The sequence below is a fragment of the Erythrolamprus reginae genome, chromosome 11 (genome assembly GCF_031021105.1).
Source record: "Erythrolamprus reginae isolate rEryReg1 chromosome 11, rEryReg1.hap1, whole genome shotgun sequence".
NCBI lineage: Eukaryota > Metazoa > Chordata > Lepidosauria > Squamata > Dipsadidae > Erythrolamprus > Erythrolamprus reginae.
The window spans coordinates 20,976,692-20,995,618 of NC_091960.1; the positions used below are offsets into that span (position 1 = coordinate 20,976,692).

The window sequence follows — 18,927 nt, forward strand, 5'->3', positions numbered from 1 at the left end:
CTCCTTTCTTCCTCCCTCCCTCCCTTCCCTCCCTCCTTCTCTTCTCTACTTCCTTCCTTCCTTCCTTCCTTTCCTCCTTCCTTCCCTCCATTCTCACTCTTCCACTTGGGGTGAGAGAGGCTCCACCGCGAATTCCCAAAGAAGGTTAAGTCAACTTATGGGAAAGGTGGAGAGGGCGAGGCGAGAGCTCCGGTGTAGGCAGTTCGGTCAGCCGAGCAACAGACAACTGTCTTCTTCAAGTTGTCCAAACTTGGTTTTCTTTAGAAGCTTCCTGAATGATTTTGTGCCCATCACTTGCTTTCAGATCCACTGAGTTCACCAGGGTAAATAGCAATAACATTTAGACTTATATATCACTTCGTAGTGCTTTACAGCCCTCTCTTACTGAGTCAGCCTATTGCCCCCAACAAGCTGGGTCCTCATTTTACCAACCTTGGAAAGATGCACATCTGAGTCAACCTTGAGCCAATGAAAATTGAACTGCCCAAGCTTCTGGAAGTAGGCGATCACCAGAAGTAGCTTGTAGTACTGCACTCTAACCACTGCAAAACCACAAATGTATGGAGTAGGAGGCCCTGAGCTTACTGTGTCTCAGTAGGGCATGGTAAGATCCAATTCATTCACTCATCCATCCCATCAGGGCTGGGTTCCTCTTACCTTTTCCTACTGGTGTGCTGTATGCACTTTGGGATGTTTCGTGCAAGCATGTGCCCACCTCTCCAGGGCAATTTTGCTTCTGTACATGCGCAGAGGGATGATTTTCCTTCTCCGAGAGCTGAAAATCCCCCCAAATAAGAAAAAAAGATGGCGGTGTGCACAGAACAGTAAAGACAGACTGGAAGCATCTCACTAAAATTGCGCAACTGGCGGGCCACTACCGGAGCGGTGCACCGGACCGCACTGGTAGAAACCCACCTCTGTATCCCATCCATCCATCCATCCATCACATCACATCACATCACATTTCTATATCACCTAAGTGACTCTGGGCAGCTAACACCTAACTAAGTCAAAAATAGAAGTAAAGTAGGCTTATGGTATTAAAATTTAAATTGGTGGAGAGAACATTGTTATAACATCAATCTTCTCCAGGATTGCCTAACACTCTTCAACCCACGTTGAAGAGTGTTAGCTGCCCATCTCATTTCTGGTGATAAGGGAACAGTAACAGAATTTGAAGGGACCTTGGAGGTCAACTAGTGCAGCCCTATGCTCTTGCAGGAGAGCTAGTGTCAGGGTTCCAAATAGCATCCGAAATGAAATCAGAGTCCAAGGCATAGCGTTCCTCAAAGTTCCAATTTATTAACAAAGTCACGTTGGCATATCTGTGAGAAACTTGAATATAAAGATACGAGGGTTTTTCCACCCAGTTTAAAGTTCAGTCCCTTGCTTCCACACCCACATGTTCATCATGTTGACCAGTCGCCTTCTGCCAACATGTCTACTACTCCCATCAGCTTCTGGGCAGGTACTGAACAAAGGATGACCTTGAGAACCTACACCTCTACATCCCTCATGCAACAACCCCTCTCAGGTTCCCACAGCAAGAATACATTCTAAAGCGTAAAGTGTGGCAGGCCAAAGTCTCCAAGTCAACAATGGCTTCAGCCTGACAGCTATACGATTTCTGATAAATAGCTGTCCAATCTCTTCTTAAAAGCCTCACTGATGGAGCACCCACAACTTCCAGAGGCAATTTGTTCCACTGGTTAATTGTCCTCATTGTTAGGAAATTTCTCCCTAGTTCCAGGTTGCTTCTCTCTGTGGTTAGTTTCCATCCATTTTTTCCTGTCCAGCTGACAGGCGATGGGGAAAAAGACAAATTACCTGAATTGCAACAGTTGTGTTTTAACTACATAACTGTGCTGGAATCTGGCAATGGTTGGCAAGAGGGAGGAGTCAAAGAGCTAGTGATCCTTCCTAAAATCAGGCAAGATTCCAATCTGTAGGCAAACCTATAAAGAACCTATTCTGAAGCATCCATTGGGCTAGTCTTGGCTCCTTGAGCCTGACATTAACAATGCTAGACTAAAGCAGATGGAGATAAAATTCAGAGGGGTTTTTAGGGAAGATGGATGAATTGATGAGGAGTTGTCCATCCTCCCAGTTTGAAACTGATATTCAGCAAGGTGAGATTTTACTTTTTGTTTGTTTTCTTTTTTAGGGTCCTCAAGGTTACAAAGGAATGACTGGGAGTATTGGAGCTGTTGGTCCCCCGGTAATTTCTTTCCCTTTTATATTCATTTCTAATTTCTACATTAATTACCCAGCTCCACGGGGCTAGTAATGTTCAGGGAAGAGAGCTCCTTCTTTGGTTTTCCTGGGAAAAATTCTTTGGATAAGAAGGAAAGAAAACACAGCAACATGTGACATTTCCCTTGAAAGAACGTGGTTTATGTACATTATGTACATTTTCCTGTATTCTGCCTAAGGAGGTTGACTGCCAGGAAGAACTTCTTAGATGGATTCACAAGGGATGCGAAAGGTAATTTTAGTAATTTGTCCAATACTAAATTGTGATCCTTGGAAGAGGGGAGGGGAGGGAAGAAAAAGAAAGAAGGAAAAGAGGAAAAGAAAGAAGAAAAGGAAAAAGGAAATAAGGAAGGGGAAGGAAAGAAGGAAAAAAAGAAAGGAAAGAAGGAAAGGAAGGGAAAGAGGAAGAGTGGAAGTAGGAAGAGTGGGAGGAAGGGAAGGAAGGAATGAAGGAACAAACATGAATGGAAGAAAGGGGGTGAGGGAGGGAAGGTAGGAGGGAAGGCAGGAAGGTAGGCCAGCTGGCCGGTAGGCTTCATGATGGCATTTTGAATGTGGGGTGATTCTGATCTATCCCATTCTGATTTCCATCCTAAAAACCTTTCTATACCCACATATAAAACCTGATTATCAACATTCATTACATCCTGTAAATGTGACTCTTAGAGAATATTGGATGCTTAAGCCATTTTAAGATTAAGGTAAGATTGGAACAGTTGATTTCTTGATCTGCAGCTCTCAAGGTTGTAGCACCCAAAATTAATTCACCCTGTCTCCAATGCTACTCAGGCCATAGCCATACATTTTCTCACACTTTCAGAATTTAAGAGTAATGGGGCTCCATATTGATCCCCTTTTTTCCTCACCCAGCAGCTTTTTCAGATGTCCTGGGAATATTCTACTGAGATTCCAGGAACCCCAAAGAACCCGCCTGTGCTTAACTCTGTGCTCTGTAACCATGATTTAGGGTGAAGATGGTCCAAGGGGGTCCCCAGGACAAACTGGAGAGAAGGGAGAAATTGTGAGTATTTTTTTCCCTGAAGCCTTTCATTAAATCTTTGAAAAGCGGAGCGCCTTGCAAGAAAGCACTAATGGCACTCTACAGGGGGTCCTCAAGTTGACTCCAAAAGGAGCTTATGACCCAGTTCCGAAGTTCTGATGCTCCACATTCACATGACCGAACTTCAGGCGCTCAGCAACATGGGCTGCTGTGGGACTGTTTACCAATTCACACAGTCCTGAGGCTGCATTTTAGGACCGTCTTAAGAAAAAAAAAGAAGCACTTTTCCATTTTTGGCAAAACTGTGCCTGTAGCAAACCATTGGTTCACTTAATGACCACTGTATTCTCTTAACAACCATTCTGACTGCTTTATGACTACCGCATTTGCTTAACTCCCAACTGCAAAAAAAAGGTCATAAAGTCAGGTTACTCATGTGATAACGCATTATGTCATGCATTGCCTGTGAAGGACTACCCGTGTATGTTTTATGATTTGTTCCTTTTCCATTCCTGGGGGAGAACTTAACAACTTCCATGCTTCAGTGGATTCATATGTGTGCGTATTAGATGCATCAATTCTACTTCTTTCTCCTTTCCAGGAACATTCAGAAGAGTATTTCTTGAATATTCTTCTGCAAATTCCTTGAAAAGGAGGAAGTAAAATTGACATATCTAATACCCACACATATGAATCCACTGAATCTACTAGCTTTAGTTACTTCAATGAGTAACTCCAAAAATAAATGGAGAAAAGTATTTCTTGATAATAACTCTTTGATTTGATAATAATAACTCTTCTGCAAGAAATAACTCTTCCCCATTTATTGTGGAGTTACTTATTGAAGTAAATAAAGCTGAAAAATAGGGTTAGAGTTTCAGAGCTGAGGCTTCTTCGACTTCCCAAGCGACATCTACAGTCCTGGGATATCTGAGTGGTCACCCATCCAAGAATTAGCCCAGCCCAGCCTTGCTTATATGTTCTGAGGCCATGAATTCATGAAGCAAGTTTTGGTATTCCCAAAACTCTGAATTTGGGAGGTTAGTGTAAAGTGACCAGATTTCTACACTGGTAAAGAGGGACACCATTGAGGGGGATAGGGGGGGCTTGATTAAAAATTTGGCCTGTATGGAGCAAAAACAATATTTCTTTCCCCCCTCCCCTCCTTACTTCCTCTTTTTTTCTCTCTGTCTTTCTCTCTCTTCCTCCCTCCCCTTTTCTCTCTTTCTCTCCCTCTTTCTTTCTTTCTCTCTCTCTCTCTCTTTTTCTCTCTTTCTCCCTCACTCTCTATTTCTCTTTCGGGACCCGAATGTCGAGAACACCTTCTGGAGTCCTTTTAAGGAATGCCTAACTTTATGAACCAAGGTGTGAAATGAAAAAAAACAGTCAGATTGATTACAAAAGAAACTACAACAAATTCCTTGCTTCTCAAATTAGAATAAAAGTACATGCAGAACACTTCAGTTAGGTTTTCTACTAGATTTGCTCTCCAGTTGATCAAATCACTGTTTAATCATCATTAGAAACCATAATATATTGAGAACTTTTGTTTTTTAACGAAAAAGGTTTTTTCCCTTTATATGAAAGCTAAGATCTTAAGGCGTTTAGGGGAAGAGCTGAGAACGGAATCTAAAAGAAAAAAAGCAATGAGATCTGGGAAGTAGCTGGAGGGGCTGCGGCCGAGGTGCGCTTGGGGGAGGCAAGGCCTCCCTTCGTTTGCAGCCACCCTCCCTGTCGCGCCGCCCCAGTCAAGGAAGGCGAGCGCCCTTCAGCACTGTCAGGGCAAGTGAGCTGCCTCGCCAGGCCTGCTGGCAGCAGCAGGAGTAGGAAGGCAGGGGCGGCGGAACGGGCAGATGATGGGCTTGGCTCCCTTCCCACCTATCCATGAGCTGGGCGGGGGAAGAACATTCAACTAACTGAACTCCCGTCTTTAACTTACTTTCTTTCTTTCTTTCTTTCTTTCTTTCTTTCTTTCTTTCTTTCTTTCCTTCTCTTTCTTTCTCTCTCTTTCTCCCTCTCTCTTTCTCCCTCACTCTCTATTTCTCTTTTGGGATCTGAATGTCGAAAACACCTTCTGGGGTCCTTTAAAGGAATACCTAACATCATGGGGGGGGGGATGTCTGAGATGTCATTTGCCTCAGAATCCGAGGTCTCTGTTCCTCTCTGCTCCTCACCTTCACAGATGGACTGCAGCTTCCTTTGAAGCTTTTGTGAAGCGCTTCAGTTCCTGCCTGAGGAACAAGCAAAAGGGTTGCTCCATAAATACCTGCCACCTTCGGGCCTTCCTTCCTTCTTCCCCGTCTTTCTGGACCTTCCAGGACGCTGCAGCCCCCCCCAGCACCCCATTGGGAGGGCAAGGATAGAGCAGCAGGGTGGCTGTGGGAGGCCCCCCCGCTTCGTTTGGGGGCTCAGTGCCAGCCCCAAAGCACCCTCCCCACTTGAAGCCGCCCCCGGTTCAGTTGATTTCCTGGACTTACTACTTCTCAAGTATTTGTTAGCACTTGTCAGAGGTATATCACCATGATGGCGAATCTCTAGCATCCATGCCACATATGGCATACGGAGCCATATCTGAGGACAGATGGGGTGTTATGCTATGTCAGCTCCAGTGTACATGTGCATGCTAAACAGATGATTTTTGGGCTCCCAGAGGGTGGGGTAGGCCATTTTCACCCTCCCCAGGCTTCAGGAAAGTCTCCAGAACCTCTGGATGGTGAAAAACAGACCCAATGAGCCTTCTGGAAGTTCATTTCCAAACTTCTGGCAGGCCCGTTGGGCCTGTTTTTCTCCATCCAGATTCCCAAGGCTTTCCTGAAGCCTGGGGAGGGCAAAAATGGCCCAATGGACTTACCAGAAGTCCAGAGGCTTCAGTGAGGCCTGCATGCATGTGTGGAGGGGGAGGCAACACAAGGGATTGTCTGCACATGCATGGTGGGAAGGCATTGCATTATGGGTGCGGGCACATGCATGCACTATTGTGCCCATGTGCACCCTTTGGGTACTTGGGCAAAAATAGGTTTGGCATCACTGGTATATAGGATTTCCCACTTGAACAGGAGATTGGGATAGAGGAGCACCACAGTCCTTTCCAACTCTGTTGTTCTGTTATTTATGATAGTATATTGGTATGTTTTGTTATTCACAATGTTGTATTGGTGCGTATATCAATAACAGAGCCTTTGCTTTCTTCTTTTTGAGGGTCCTCGTGGTTTCAGTGGTGCTCAGGGTGAAATGGGCCCCAAAGGAGCACGGGTGAGTACAATTTCTTTCCAGCTGAATGAGATTTTTGGGAATAATCACATAGGGAATCTGGCTTCATTTTCCATGAGAGGTCAGAAATAATGTCCCACTCATCCCCCCCTCCTTCCAGGGTCTTTCTGGGATTGATGGCAAAGATGGATTTCCTGGCATTCCTGGGGTGAAGGTAAGAAGGTGCCCTGAAGAAGTGTGCAACATTTGGCTATTCATGATTGGTATCAAAAAGTGATTAGGGTCAACAGCAGCACATCTGGATGGAGAACTACCATCTTGACTGAGTGAAGCTGCAGGCCAGCCATGTGCCAAAATGAAAGTGAAACTAAATCTGCAAGGAGACATTGCTGGGAGGGAGAGGCAGAATTTTATTTTCTTGTGTAAGGTAAGTCAATAACTATAAATGTCTGTACAATGTTCAAATTATTAGACTTATTTTTTATTATTATTGTTTCCCAACCTTGGCAACTTGAAGACATCTGGACTTCAAGTTGCCAAGGTTAGGAAACACTGGTCTAGACAACTTAAGAAAATGAAAAAGCTTTTTAAAATGAATGTTTGATCTGAAGAGGCCCAGTGCTATTGTATCTTCTTTGATCTGAAGTGGACAAGGCCATTGGAGCTGTGAGTTCCACCACCTGTTTACTGGATCCGTGTCCCTCTTGGTTGGTTTCGGCCAGCCAAGAGGTGACACGGAGCTGGGCCCAGGAGATTGTCAACGCCTCCTTGGGGAGGGGGTCCTTTCCAGCCCTTTATAAGGAGGCACTTGTGCGCCCCCTCCTCAAGAAGCCTTCCCTGGACCCAGCCGTGTTTAATAACTACCGTCCAGTCTCCAACCTTCCCTTTATGGGGAAGGTTGTTGAGAAGGTGGTGGCGCTTCAACTCCAGCGGTCCTTGGAAGAAGCCGATTATCTAGGTCCTCAGCAGTCTGGATTCAGGCCCGGCTACAGCACGGAAACTGCTTTGGTCACGTTGATGGATGATCTCTGGCGGGCCCGGGACTGGGGCTTGTTCTCTGTCCTGGTGCTTCTTGACCTCTCAGCGGCTTTCGATACCATCGACCATGGTATCCTTCTGCGCCAGCTGGAGGGGTTGGGAGTGGGAGGCACTGTTCTTCAGTGGTTCTCCTCCTACCTCTCCCGCCGGTCGCAGTCAGTGTTAGTGGGGGGTCAGAGGTCGACCTCTAGGTCTCTCCCTTGTGGGGTGCCTCAGGGGTCGGTTCTCCCCCCCCCTGCTATTTAATATCTACGTGAAACCGCTGGGTGAGATCATCCAAGGGCATGGGGTGAGGTATCATCAATATGCCGATGATACCCAGCTATACATCTCCACCCCATGTCCAGTCAACAAAGCAGTGGAAGTGATGTGCCGGTGCCTGCACTTGCATGAGGGGGGTTAGCTGTTGGGGCCTGGATGGGTGTCAACAAACTCAAACTCAACCCAGACAAGACGGAGTGGCTGTGGGTCTTGCCTCCCAAGGACAATTCCATCTGTCCGTCCATTACTCTGGGGGGGGAACTATTGACCCCCTCAGAGAGGGTCCGCAACTTGGGCGTCCTCCTCGATCAACAGATGACATTGGAACATCATCTTTCGGCTGTGGCGAGGGGGGCGTTTGCCCAGGCTCGCCTGGTGCACCAGTTGCGGCCCTATTTGGACAGGGAGTCACTGCTCACAATCACTCATGCCCTCATCACCTCGAGGTTCGATTACTGCAATGCTCTCTACATGGGGCTACCTTTGAAAAGTGTTCGGAAACTTCAGATCGTGCTGAATGCGGCTGCAAGAGCCATTGTGAGGCTTCCTAGATTCACCCACGTTTCTGCAACACTCCGCGGCCTGCACTGGCTGCCGATCGGTTTCCGGTCACAATTCAAAGTGTTGGTAATGATCTTTAAAGCCCTACATGGCATTGGGCCAGAATACATCCGGAACCGCCTTCTACCGCACAAATCCCAGCGGCCGATAAGGTCCCACAGAGTTGGCCTTCTCTGGGTCCCGTCGACCAAACAATGTCGTTTGGCGGGCCCCAGGGGAAGAGCCTTCTCTGTGGCGGCCCTGGCCCTCTGGAACCAACTCCCCCCAGAGATTAGAACAGCTCCCACCCTCCTTGTCTTTTGCAAATTACTTAAGACCCACCTTTGTCGCCAGGCATGGGGGAGTTAAGTTATCCTTTCCCCCTAGGCTATTACAAATTATGCATGGTATGTTTGTGTGTATGTTTGGTTTTTTATAATAAGGGTTTTTAAGTTGTTTTTATTAATTGGATTGTTCATATTGTTCTACCACTGTTGTTAGCTGCCCCGAGTCTGCGGAGAGGGGCGGCATACAAATCCAATAAATAATAAATAATAATAATAATAAATAGCAGAGAATAATGTACACTTGCAGAAAGCCACATCAATTTTTAACAGCCTCTGTACAAGTATAGTCTGAAATGTAACAGTGTCCTATTTTAGTATTAAGATAAGGCAGTTGAGTTAAACCCTGACTTAGTCATGTAAATGCATGCAGGTTTCCATAAGCCCAAATGTTGATCATGTGACTCTGATAATTCTGCAATGGTTGTAAGCGTGAGGACCAATTATAAGTAATTTTTTTCCAGTGCTGTCGTATCTTTGGAATGGTCACTCAGAAAATATTTATACATTGAGGACTACACTGGATGTTTCCTGCTTTAGTCAGGCTGGGCTATTCCATTTCAAAATTAGTTTTGTCAAGTTCTTTCTGTTTTAAAGAAAGGAAATAAAACATCCTATCTATCTGGTAGCTAATACAGGGAGTCCTTGACTTACACCCATAACTGAGCCCCAAATTGCTAAGCAAGATGGTCATTAAGTGAACTTTGTCCCATTTGACAATCTTCCTTACCACAGTGGTTGAGGGGCAGCATACAAATCTAATAAATAATAATAATAATAATAATAATAATAATAATAATAATAATAATAATAATAATAATAATAGAAACATAGAAGTCTGACGGCAGAAAAAGACCCCATGGTCCATCTAGTCTGCCCTTATACTATTTTCTGTATTTTATCTTAGGATGGACCTATGTTTATCCCAGGCATGTTTAAATTCAGTTACTGTGGATTTATCTACCACGTCTGCTGGAAGTTTGTTCCAAGGATCTACTACTCTTTCAGTAAAATAATATTTTCTCATGTTGCTTTTGATCTTTCCCCCAACTAACTTCAGATTGTGTCCCCTTGTTCTTGTGTTCACTTTCCTATTAAAAACACTTCCCTCCTGGACCTTATTTAACCCTTTAATATATTTAAATGTTTCGATCATGTCCCCCCTTTTCCTTCTGTCCTCCAGACTATACAGATTGAGTTCATTAAGTCTTTCCTGATACATTTTATACTTAAGACCTTCCACCATTCTTGTAGCCCGTCTTTGGACCCGTTCAATTTTGTCAATATCTTTTTGTAGGTGAGGTCTCCAGAACTGAACACAGTATTCCAAATGTGGTCTCACCAGCATTCTATATAGCGGGATCATAATCTCCCTCTTCCTGCTTGTTATACCTGTAGCTATGCAGCCAAGCATCCTACTTGCTTTCCCTACCGCTTGACTGCACTGTTCACCCATTTTGTGACTGTCAGAAATCATTACCCCTAAATCCTTTTCTTTTGAAGTATTTGCTAACACAGAACTGCCAATACAATACTCAGATTCCTTTTCCCCAAGTGCATTATTTTACATTTGGAAACATCATCATCATCATCATCATCATCATCATCATCTAGCTTCCTGTTGATTTTACTTGTCAGAAGGTGACAAAAAGGGATGATGTGAACCCGGGACCAGGATGCTGTACTAGTAGTGAAAATTGAGCTGTTTGTACAACTTTGCTTTTGCTGCAGGTGCACACGCTTGTCTCAGCGAGATTTAGCTTCTGCGCATGCACAGAAAGCAAAATCTCATGTGCAAGATTTCAGCAATTTTTTGCTTCTGCACATGCATGGAAGCAAAAAAATTGCTAAACCCCTGCGTGTGTGCATGTCCCCTCGCAGGATTTTACTTCCTATGCATGCGCAGAAGCAAAATCTTGCTGGGACACATGCGCGCTCCCGCAGCACAAGCAAAGCTGCACGCGCAGCACACTGGTAGTGGCGGAATCAAAAATCCGTCCCTGCCTGGTACGCTGCAACCAAGTAGGAATCAGTTTCCCAGTGTCTGACTTTCGATCACGTGATCATAGGGATGCTTCTCCGGTTGTGTGAAAAAGTGCCATTGGAGCTTTGAGCTTTGAACAGTCACTAAATGAATGGTTGTAATAGAGAACTACAGTACCTGTACTTGCCGTTCTCTTAGAATCTTTCCTTATTCCTTGTCTTTTTTTGTCATATAGGGAAGCCTGGGTCAACCGGGCCTTCCAGGGCCCCTGGGACACAGAGGAATGGCTGTAAGTATTGTGTTGTTCCAGAACAGAACAAATTAGGTTCCATTGTCCCCCAAAACCAAACTTGTATTCTGTCAACGTTTAAAATTGAACACCTGCTTCTTGATTGTCCTCCAAACCATACACACACACACACACCACACACAAACAGCCCAAACTCCCAAAAACCCTGAAAGCCTCCTTTGAAAGGAAATCACCAGTTTTTTTTGTTAAAAAACGGTTGTTATCTGCTCAAATGGTAATTGCTGTAAATTGAAAATCAAATGGAAAATTATGTATTATGGACAGGTTCAGGAAACTTTATCCAAAACTGAAAAGTACAGGAATTGCTACAGAAATGGCTTGCTTACAACAACTTGCATCCAGAGAAATAATTGTGTCTGTAATTGTTGCTGAATTTCGAAACATGGCTTATTTTCCTAGGCTGGCAGAGCTTCTAAAACAATGCCTGGACATTATGAGAGGACAGTTGGTGGAGTACTGTATTTTTTGGAGTATACGACACACACTCCACTCCATAATAGGTGCTGAAAACTGGGGTGTTTCTTATATTCCAAATGTAACTTTTTTAAGCTGCTTTTTCCAGCCCTAACAACGTGCAAACAATCTTCCTGGCTTGCAGGATTTTTCATCCCTACTCCAAAGTTTTTTTTCCCCAGCCCTAAGTCTTTCCAGGCTTGTTTGTTGCCAAGAACACTACAGGATTTCATGGAGACCAAGGCTGTCCTACTGTGGCAACTTGAAGACTTAGGGACTTCAACTTCCAGAATTCCAAGGTAGCCAGTAGAAAATCTGAGATTTGAAGTCTGTAGGTCTTAAATTTTCCATGGTTGGACACCCCAATGTAGGCACCAAAAGTCAAGATTGACTGGAAGGCAAAGAGCCAGTTTGGTGTAGTGATGGTAATCCTGGCTAGAAACCAAGAGACCAACGGTAGGGGACAGCACACTGGTAGTCAAAATGAAGTTGCGCGCACAGCTTTGGGTTGTTGGTGTGCGTGCGCAGGCATTCCAGTGAGATTTTGTTTCTTCACATGTGTAGGAAGCAAAATCTCATAAGGGGACGCATGCATGAGAGAGATTTCGGTGATTTTTTGCTTCTGCACATGCGTAGAAGCAAAAAAAACCCACCGTATTCCCTCTCGCGCGTGCATCCCCTCATGTGATTTTGCTTCCTGAGCATGTACAGAAGCAAAATCTCATTGGGATGTGCATGCATGCACACCAACAACCTGAAGCTGCGCGCACCAAGCACCGGTAGCAGTGGTAAGTGGAATCCGTCCCTGCAAGAGGCCATAAGGTCTTCTCCTGCCTTGGTCGCAAAGCCAGTTGAGTGGCCTCAGGCCAATCACCCTCTCTCAGTCTTAGGCAATGGCAAACCACTTTGAAAATCTTGCCAAGAAAACTTCAGGGACTTATCCAGGAGTCGTCTGGCTTGAACTGAGCTTCCCATCTAATGCTGTTTTGGAACAGTGCCCCACTCTCAAAGAAAATGATTCCAGAGCTTGTTATTGCTCTTCTCTGCAACCAGATAACTGAAGGAATCATTCCATAGGAAGACTTGGTATAGACCATATAAATTGGATTTTTCAAAATTATGGAAAGATATAATTAAGGGGGGACATGATAGCAGTATTCCAGTATTTGAGAAGTTGCCACAAAAAGGAGAGAGTCAATTTATTTTCAAAAGCACCAGAGGGCAGGACAAGAAACAATGAATGGAAACTAATCAAGGAGAGAAGCAACCTGGAATTAAGGAGAAACTTCCTAACTTTGAGGACAGTTAAACAATGGAACAGCTGGCCTTCAGATGTTGTGGGTTGCAGGCGTTTAACAAGAGGCTGTCACTTGTCTGAAATGGTGTAGGACAGTGATGGTGAACCTTTTTTGGCTTGGTGCCTCCCCACCCCCCTGTGCATGCACCCACAACCCTCCTGTACTGCCCCCACACACATGCACACAGGCCTCGCTGATGCCTCTGGACCTCTAGAGGCCTGCTGGGCTGTTTTTCACCCTCCCTCACCTTCAGGAAAGCCTCCAGAACCTGTGGATGGTGAAAAACGGGCCCAATGCGCCTACCAGAAGTACAGAAAAAAACTTCTGGTAGGCCCATTGGTTTTTTTTTTTTTTTTTTGCCATCCATAGGCTACAGAGGCTTTCCTGAAGGATAGGAAGAGTGAAAATGCCCTCCCCCACCCTCTGGAAGGCTGAAAATTAGGTGGCCAGCACACACTTGCAAGCTGGACTGGACATAGGGCAACATCTCACATGCCCTTAGATATGGCTCCATGTCCCACCTATGGCACACATGCCATAGGTTCACCATCGTGGGTATAGGATCTCCTGCTTGAACAGGAGGCTTAACTAGAAGACCAGTTCCATTCTAATTCTGATATATTTTTATCTTCCCAAAGGGTTTGCCAGGCACTCCTGGGAGCAAAGGTGGTCCTGGAGAGAAGGTATGGGGTTGAGCCTCTTGTTACTTGAATTATTAGATTATTTTACCTCTTTCAAGCACGTCTGGTGAATTGGGAATAGGATTACATGCACTTTCTTCATAATGTCTTCCTAGGGAGAACCAGGAACACGTGGCCCGTCAGGCTTACCTGGGCCACCTGGAAAAATTGTAAGTAAAAAGAGGGTTTCCATCTCTTTCTCTCTTCTATCAACCTCAGCTTTGAGAGCATTGGGGGGAAAAAGTTATTTTCACCCCCTTTCTTATTTCTGATATCTTCCCCTCTTGTCTTGTTTTTGCATTATTCATCTTGTTTTGTTTTGTTTTTAACCAAGATGATTCCTCCAAACAATTCATTTCTATATGATTGTCTTTCCATCTCACTGCTTTCAAGTTTCAGCTCATGGTCATGAAAGCCAAGATTGTGTCTGTTGGTGTAGTGGTAGTTCAGGGCCCCCTGCAAGAAGGAGAAGTGGACCACAACCTCGAATCTCAATCTTCCTGCCTTTTCAGAGGGCATCACCCACATCTGCCATAAAGCTTTGGAGAAGCTAGAGGGCTTTGGTGTCCTGAACCCCTTGGAGGAGGGCTCAAATTCGGCAAGTTTGGACAAGTTCTATAGAACCAGTGGCGGCGATTATATGCAGTTCGGAGAACCGATCAATCACACCACTGACTGGCCCCTTTTCCTCCTCCTTTGGCTCATACACACAGAGCAAACATGAGAAGGAGGTGAAAAGCAGCCAGGTTGAACCCTAGAAGACTTGGCTGAATGTTTATGGCTTGAACCAGCACACTCAAAGAACCAGTAGCAGAAAAATGTGAATGTCACCCCTGCCTTGAAGTGATTAAAACAATGTGCCCACAGGGAAATTGAGGCTTGCTGCTTACTTAGATGGATCAGCAAGGTGAAGGCCTCCTGCATTTTTTGTTTTCATGTTGCAAATAATTTTGTCTAAGTAGGAAAATTGTAAAGTTAAAAAAAGAAAAAAAAACAGAAGTCCAGACTGGCTGGCTAAGAGGGTCTAAGGTGGAAAGTCTCTTTAGTAATAAGGATAAGCAATCTACCATTACTTTCATTCAGGCTTTTAAAAAAATTCCTAATACAGATAGTCATTAGCCTACACCCATAATTGAGCCAAAATTTCTGTTGCTAAGTGAGACAGTTATTAAATGAGTTTTATGATCTTTCTTGCCACAGTTGTTAGTTGAATCACTGTAGTTGATCTAGGTCAATGATGGCAAACCTTTTTTGGCTCAGGTGCCCACACCCACAATGCAATGCCCTTGCCCCCGTGCATGCACACAATCCCTTCTGCTCTCTTCTCCTGCACGTGTGCCCAGGCATCACTGAAACCTTTGGACTGACTTTCTCTCTCCCCAGGGTTCAGGAGGCTTTCCTGGAGCCTGGGAAGAGCGAAAACGGCCAAAAAGAAGGCTGAAAATCAGTTGGCCAGCACGCGCATGCGTGCTGGAGCTGACATAAGACAACGCCAAGGGTGGGTTACTACCGGTACGCTAGGGTGTGCCATTCCGGTAGTGAGTCGCAGATTGCGCAATTTGCACATGACTGCTCCAGTGCCGTCTTTGTCAGTCTCTCAGACGGTGTAATCTCTTTTTTTAAAAAAATTGGGTCCATTTTTGCACAGAAGCAAAATCTCACGAGGGGATGCTCGTGCTCATGAGATTTTGTTGATTTTTGGCTTCCGCACATGTGCAGAATAAAAAAAAAAGACAAAATCCAGCCCACGCAAGCATCCCCTCATGAGATTTTGGTGCTTTTTGCTTCTTGTGCATGTGTGGAAGTAATGCACCTTCATGCCAGCAAGTGCAACCTGCCCCTGGGCAACGCCTCATGTGCCCTCAGATATGGCTCGGCATGCCACTTGTGGCTCAGTGACTACGAATCCCTAGTATAGGTCTCCTGTGTGAGCAGGAGGTTGGACTAGATAACCTCCAAGGTCCCTTCCAACTCTGTTACTCAGTTATAAGAGAATCCATTTTCCCCATTGACTTTGTTTGTCAGGTCACAAAAACTGATCACATGACCTCCAGAGACAACAGTGGTCATAAATAGGAACCAGTTGCCAAGCACCTGAATTTTGATCAGGTGACTACAGGCATGCTTCAATGTTGAAAGTGTAAAATACAGTCATAAGTCACTTTTTTGATTGCCTTTGTAACTTCAAACAGTCACGCAATGAACGTTTTAAGTTGACTACATGTATGTTATTATTTTATTATAATAATATTATTATTATACAATAGGGTGTTATTATTGATAATGATATAATATGATTGATTACATTGTCAGATATTATGATTGAATTTGAATTGTTTACCCACTAATAGGTAATGAATAGGTAAAGATAAAAATGTTTAGGTTTAAAAATAGTAACCATAATTAGGAAAATGTTTACCCACGTATCCACCACTTAGAGAGGGCTATAAAGCCCCGTGAAGTGGTATAGAAGTCTAAGCACTATTGCTATTACTATTATTATTTCAGGAAGAGGAGGAGAAAGGGGAAGAGGAGGAAGGGGCAGGGGTAGGAATAGTAGTAGGGATAGATTTATGTTTAATAGACAAGAAAGATGACATGAAGATGTATTTGGAGCTATCTGGATAGTTCTTAAGGAGACACCACCGGAGTGTAGAATCCACTGGAAAAGGAAGCTATATTGGAAGAAAATTCCGATGACAGAAAGCTGTCTTAGTGGAACTATATTTTATGTACAAATGTTTGTTTTGTATGTTGTTTTATTTTTAATTTGTAAAATTGCAATAGAAAGTATTTTAATGTGTGAATTAGGATAAGAATGAAATATAATAAGAAATGGGATAGGAAAGGAAAAATGTGGCAGATGTAACCTTAAACCTCAATGGTTGCAAGGTAATGTTTATAATGCATATAAGATTATAAATTTATTGGATAATAGAGAGGACTATAAAGCACCGTGAAGTGGTATAGAAGTCTAAGCGCTATTATTAATTCAGGAAGAGGAGGAGGAAGCAGAAGAGGAGGAAGGGGTAGGGGTAGGAATAGTAGTAGGGAGAGAAAGATCTTTTAAAAAAATACTTTCTATTGCAATTTTACAAATTAAAAATAAAACAACATACAAAACAAACATTTGTACATAAAATATAATTCCACGAAGACAGCTTTCTGTCATGGGAATTTTCTTCCAATTCTACATTTTCCTATTTATGGGTACTGTTTTTATACCTAAACATTTTTTTTATCTTTACCTATTCATTATCTACGCTATTACCTATTATCCAATAAGTTTATAATCTTATATACATTATAAACATTACCTTGCAACCATTGAGGTTTAAGGTTACATCTGCCACATTTTTCCTTTCCTATCCCATTTCTTATGACATTTCATTCTTATCCTAATTGACACATTAATATTACTTTTCTTTTTGAGCCAATCATACCAGAGTAGAAAGATTTTTAATATAGCTTCCTTTTCCAGTGGAGTCTACACTCTGGTAGTGTCTCCTTAAGAACTATCCAGATAGCTCCAGCCAGCTAAATGTTTACTTTCCAAAGATATATTCATGTTATCTTTCTTGTCTATTAAATATAAAAACAAAGGAAATGAAGAAATAAATTCTTGGAGTTTGGACAATTCCCTGTCTGGGGAGAAAATCCCAGGCTACACCTGGCATTCTCTGGTTGTTTAAAATGCCTGCCAAAAGAATGGCTGTGATATCTGTACCTCCTTTTGCTGCCAGAAGGGGGCAGCATTGCTCTACGAAATAATACAAGCAAGCCCTCAAAAGCTACTAGCTGTGCTGAGTTGAACAAATCATATGTAAATAACTTTGACTTACTTTCATAGCAGGCATGTTTTTCTTTGATTCAGTATTTGTTTCTCCTGCTGCAGGTTTTTGCAGCAAACTGCTACATTTTTTTCCTTTTGTTCCCCATCACCTCATTTAGGGAGAGCCAGGTCCACCAGGAGCAGTGGGTCTTCAAGGCATGGCTGGTGTGAAAGTGAGTGTGCAAAGAATTGTAGGCCTACAATACTTACAATTCTACTATTCTGCTATTCCAAAAATTTCCCGTGAGGTTTAATGTTTAACAAGATTTGTATGCTGCTCAACTCCAGTGGACTCTTGTCAGCTAAAAAACAATATAAAACAATATAAAATATAATATAAAAACAGTCAATAATCCTATAATTTATTTATTTATTTGTTTGTCAAACAAGTATAGTATTATAGTACATATTAACATAAGTAGAATGTAGTAACAGAAAGGATAATAAGACAGTAGGACAGGGACATTAGGCACAAAAGTGCACTTATGCACGCCCCTTACAGACCTCTTAGAAAAGGGGAGAGGTCAATTGTAGATAATGTAAGGTTGAAGATTTTGGGGTTGGGGGAAGCAACAACAGAGTCAGGTAATGAGTTCCAGGCAATGACCACTCTATTCTACTATATTCTATATTCAATATATATATAATGTTATATATAATATACCGTGTTTCCCCGAAAGTAAGACAGTTTCTTTTTACCCCCAAAAGCCCCACTACGTCTTACTTTCGGGGTATGTCTTACATTGGAAAAAAATTGAAAGGGTCGCGTTCCCGAAGGCATCTCCCCAGAGTCCAGAAGGGCAGCCGTGGGACAGGAGCCTCGTGAGCCCTTTTCCAAGTTCAACCTCAGGGCTCCAAGCGGCGTGCACGCGTGGAGCCACAGACGCGTGTCGGGGAAGCGTGTGTCTGGAGGGGAGGAGCCGCTCTGCGCAGTTGGGCAGCCCCACCTGCCTGCGGAAAGGAGGCGGGCGAAGGAGGGTGCAGCTCCGGCCGCTCGCCTCGGAGCTGGTCGGCCTTCGCTGCAAGCCGCCGCCCGCTCAGCTCACTTCGGACCAGCGCCGTCCTTCGCTTTGCCAAGCCAGGGAAGAGGCGGTGGCGCCGTGGCGAGGCGAAGGCAAGGGGAGCGCGGGGAGCTTGGAAGCGACATCATCGGGCTCCCCCCCCGGCAATACCCCCGTGTTTCCCCGAAAGTAAGACATATGTCTTACTTTCGGGGTACGGCTTATATTAGCCGACCCCCCTGAAACCCCCGATATGTCTTACAATCGGGGGTGTCTTACTATCGGGGAAACAGGGTATATAATATATTCAATATATACTGTATTGAAATATTCATGGTCCCAGGCCCACCGGAGAAGGCAGGTCTTAATGGCTTCTCAGAAGGGTGGTAGGGCAGGGATAGTGCAAGTCTCCGGGGGCAGTTGGTTCCAAAGTAGAAGGCTCTTCCTTGTGGCCCCACCAACTGACATTATTTGGCAGACGGGAACCGGAGAAGGCCAACTCTGTGGGCCCTTATTGGCCGCTGGGAAGTATGGGGTAGAAAGCAGTCCAGTAAATAGTCTGGTCCCAAGCAATGTAGGATGAAGTCTTAGGTGAAGACATTCCTCCATCATGTGGGTAATAGTCTTACTAGTACTAGTAGTAGTCTTCGGAGAGAGGCGGCATACAAATCTAATAAATAATAATAATAATAATTATTATTATTATTATTATTATTATTATTA

The 18,927-nt window shown here is 44.0% G+C and overlaps 1 protein-coding gene across 2 annotated transcripts in view; it reads left to right on the forward strand.

Annotated features, from left to right (window-relative positions):
- The window catches only part of COL9A2 (collagen type IX alpha 2 chain), a 130,432-nt gene that overhangs the window by 85,868 nt on the left and 25,637 nt on the right, over nt 1-18,927 (forward strand). For both annotated transcript variants that reach the window (XM_070764523.1, XM_070764524.1), the window contains 8 exons: nt 2,165-2,218; nt 3,221-3,274; nt 6,452-6,505; nt 6,624-6,677; nt 10,866-10,919; nt 13,330-13,374; nt 13,488-13,541; nt 17,323-17,376. In XM_070764523.1, the coding sequence (XP_070620624.1) occupies nt 2,165-2,218; nt 3,221-3,274; nt 6,452-6,505; nt 6,624-6,677; nt 10,866-10,919; nt 13,330-13,374; nt 13,488-13,541; nt 17,323-17,376 (423 nt within the window). The remainder of the gene's footprint in view (nt 1-2,164; nt 2,219-3,220; nt 3,275-6,451; nt 6,506-6,623; nt 6,678-10,865; nt 10,920-13,329; nt 13,375-13,487; nt 13,542-17,322; nt 17,377-18,927) is intronic.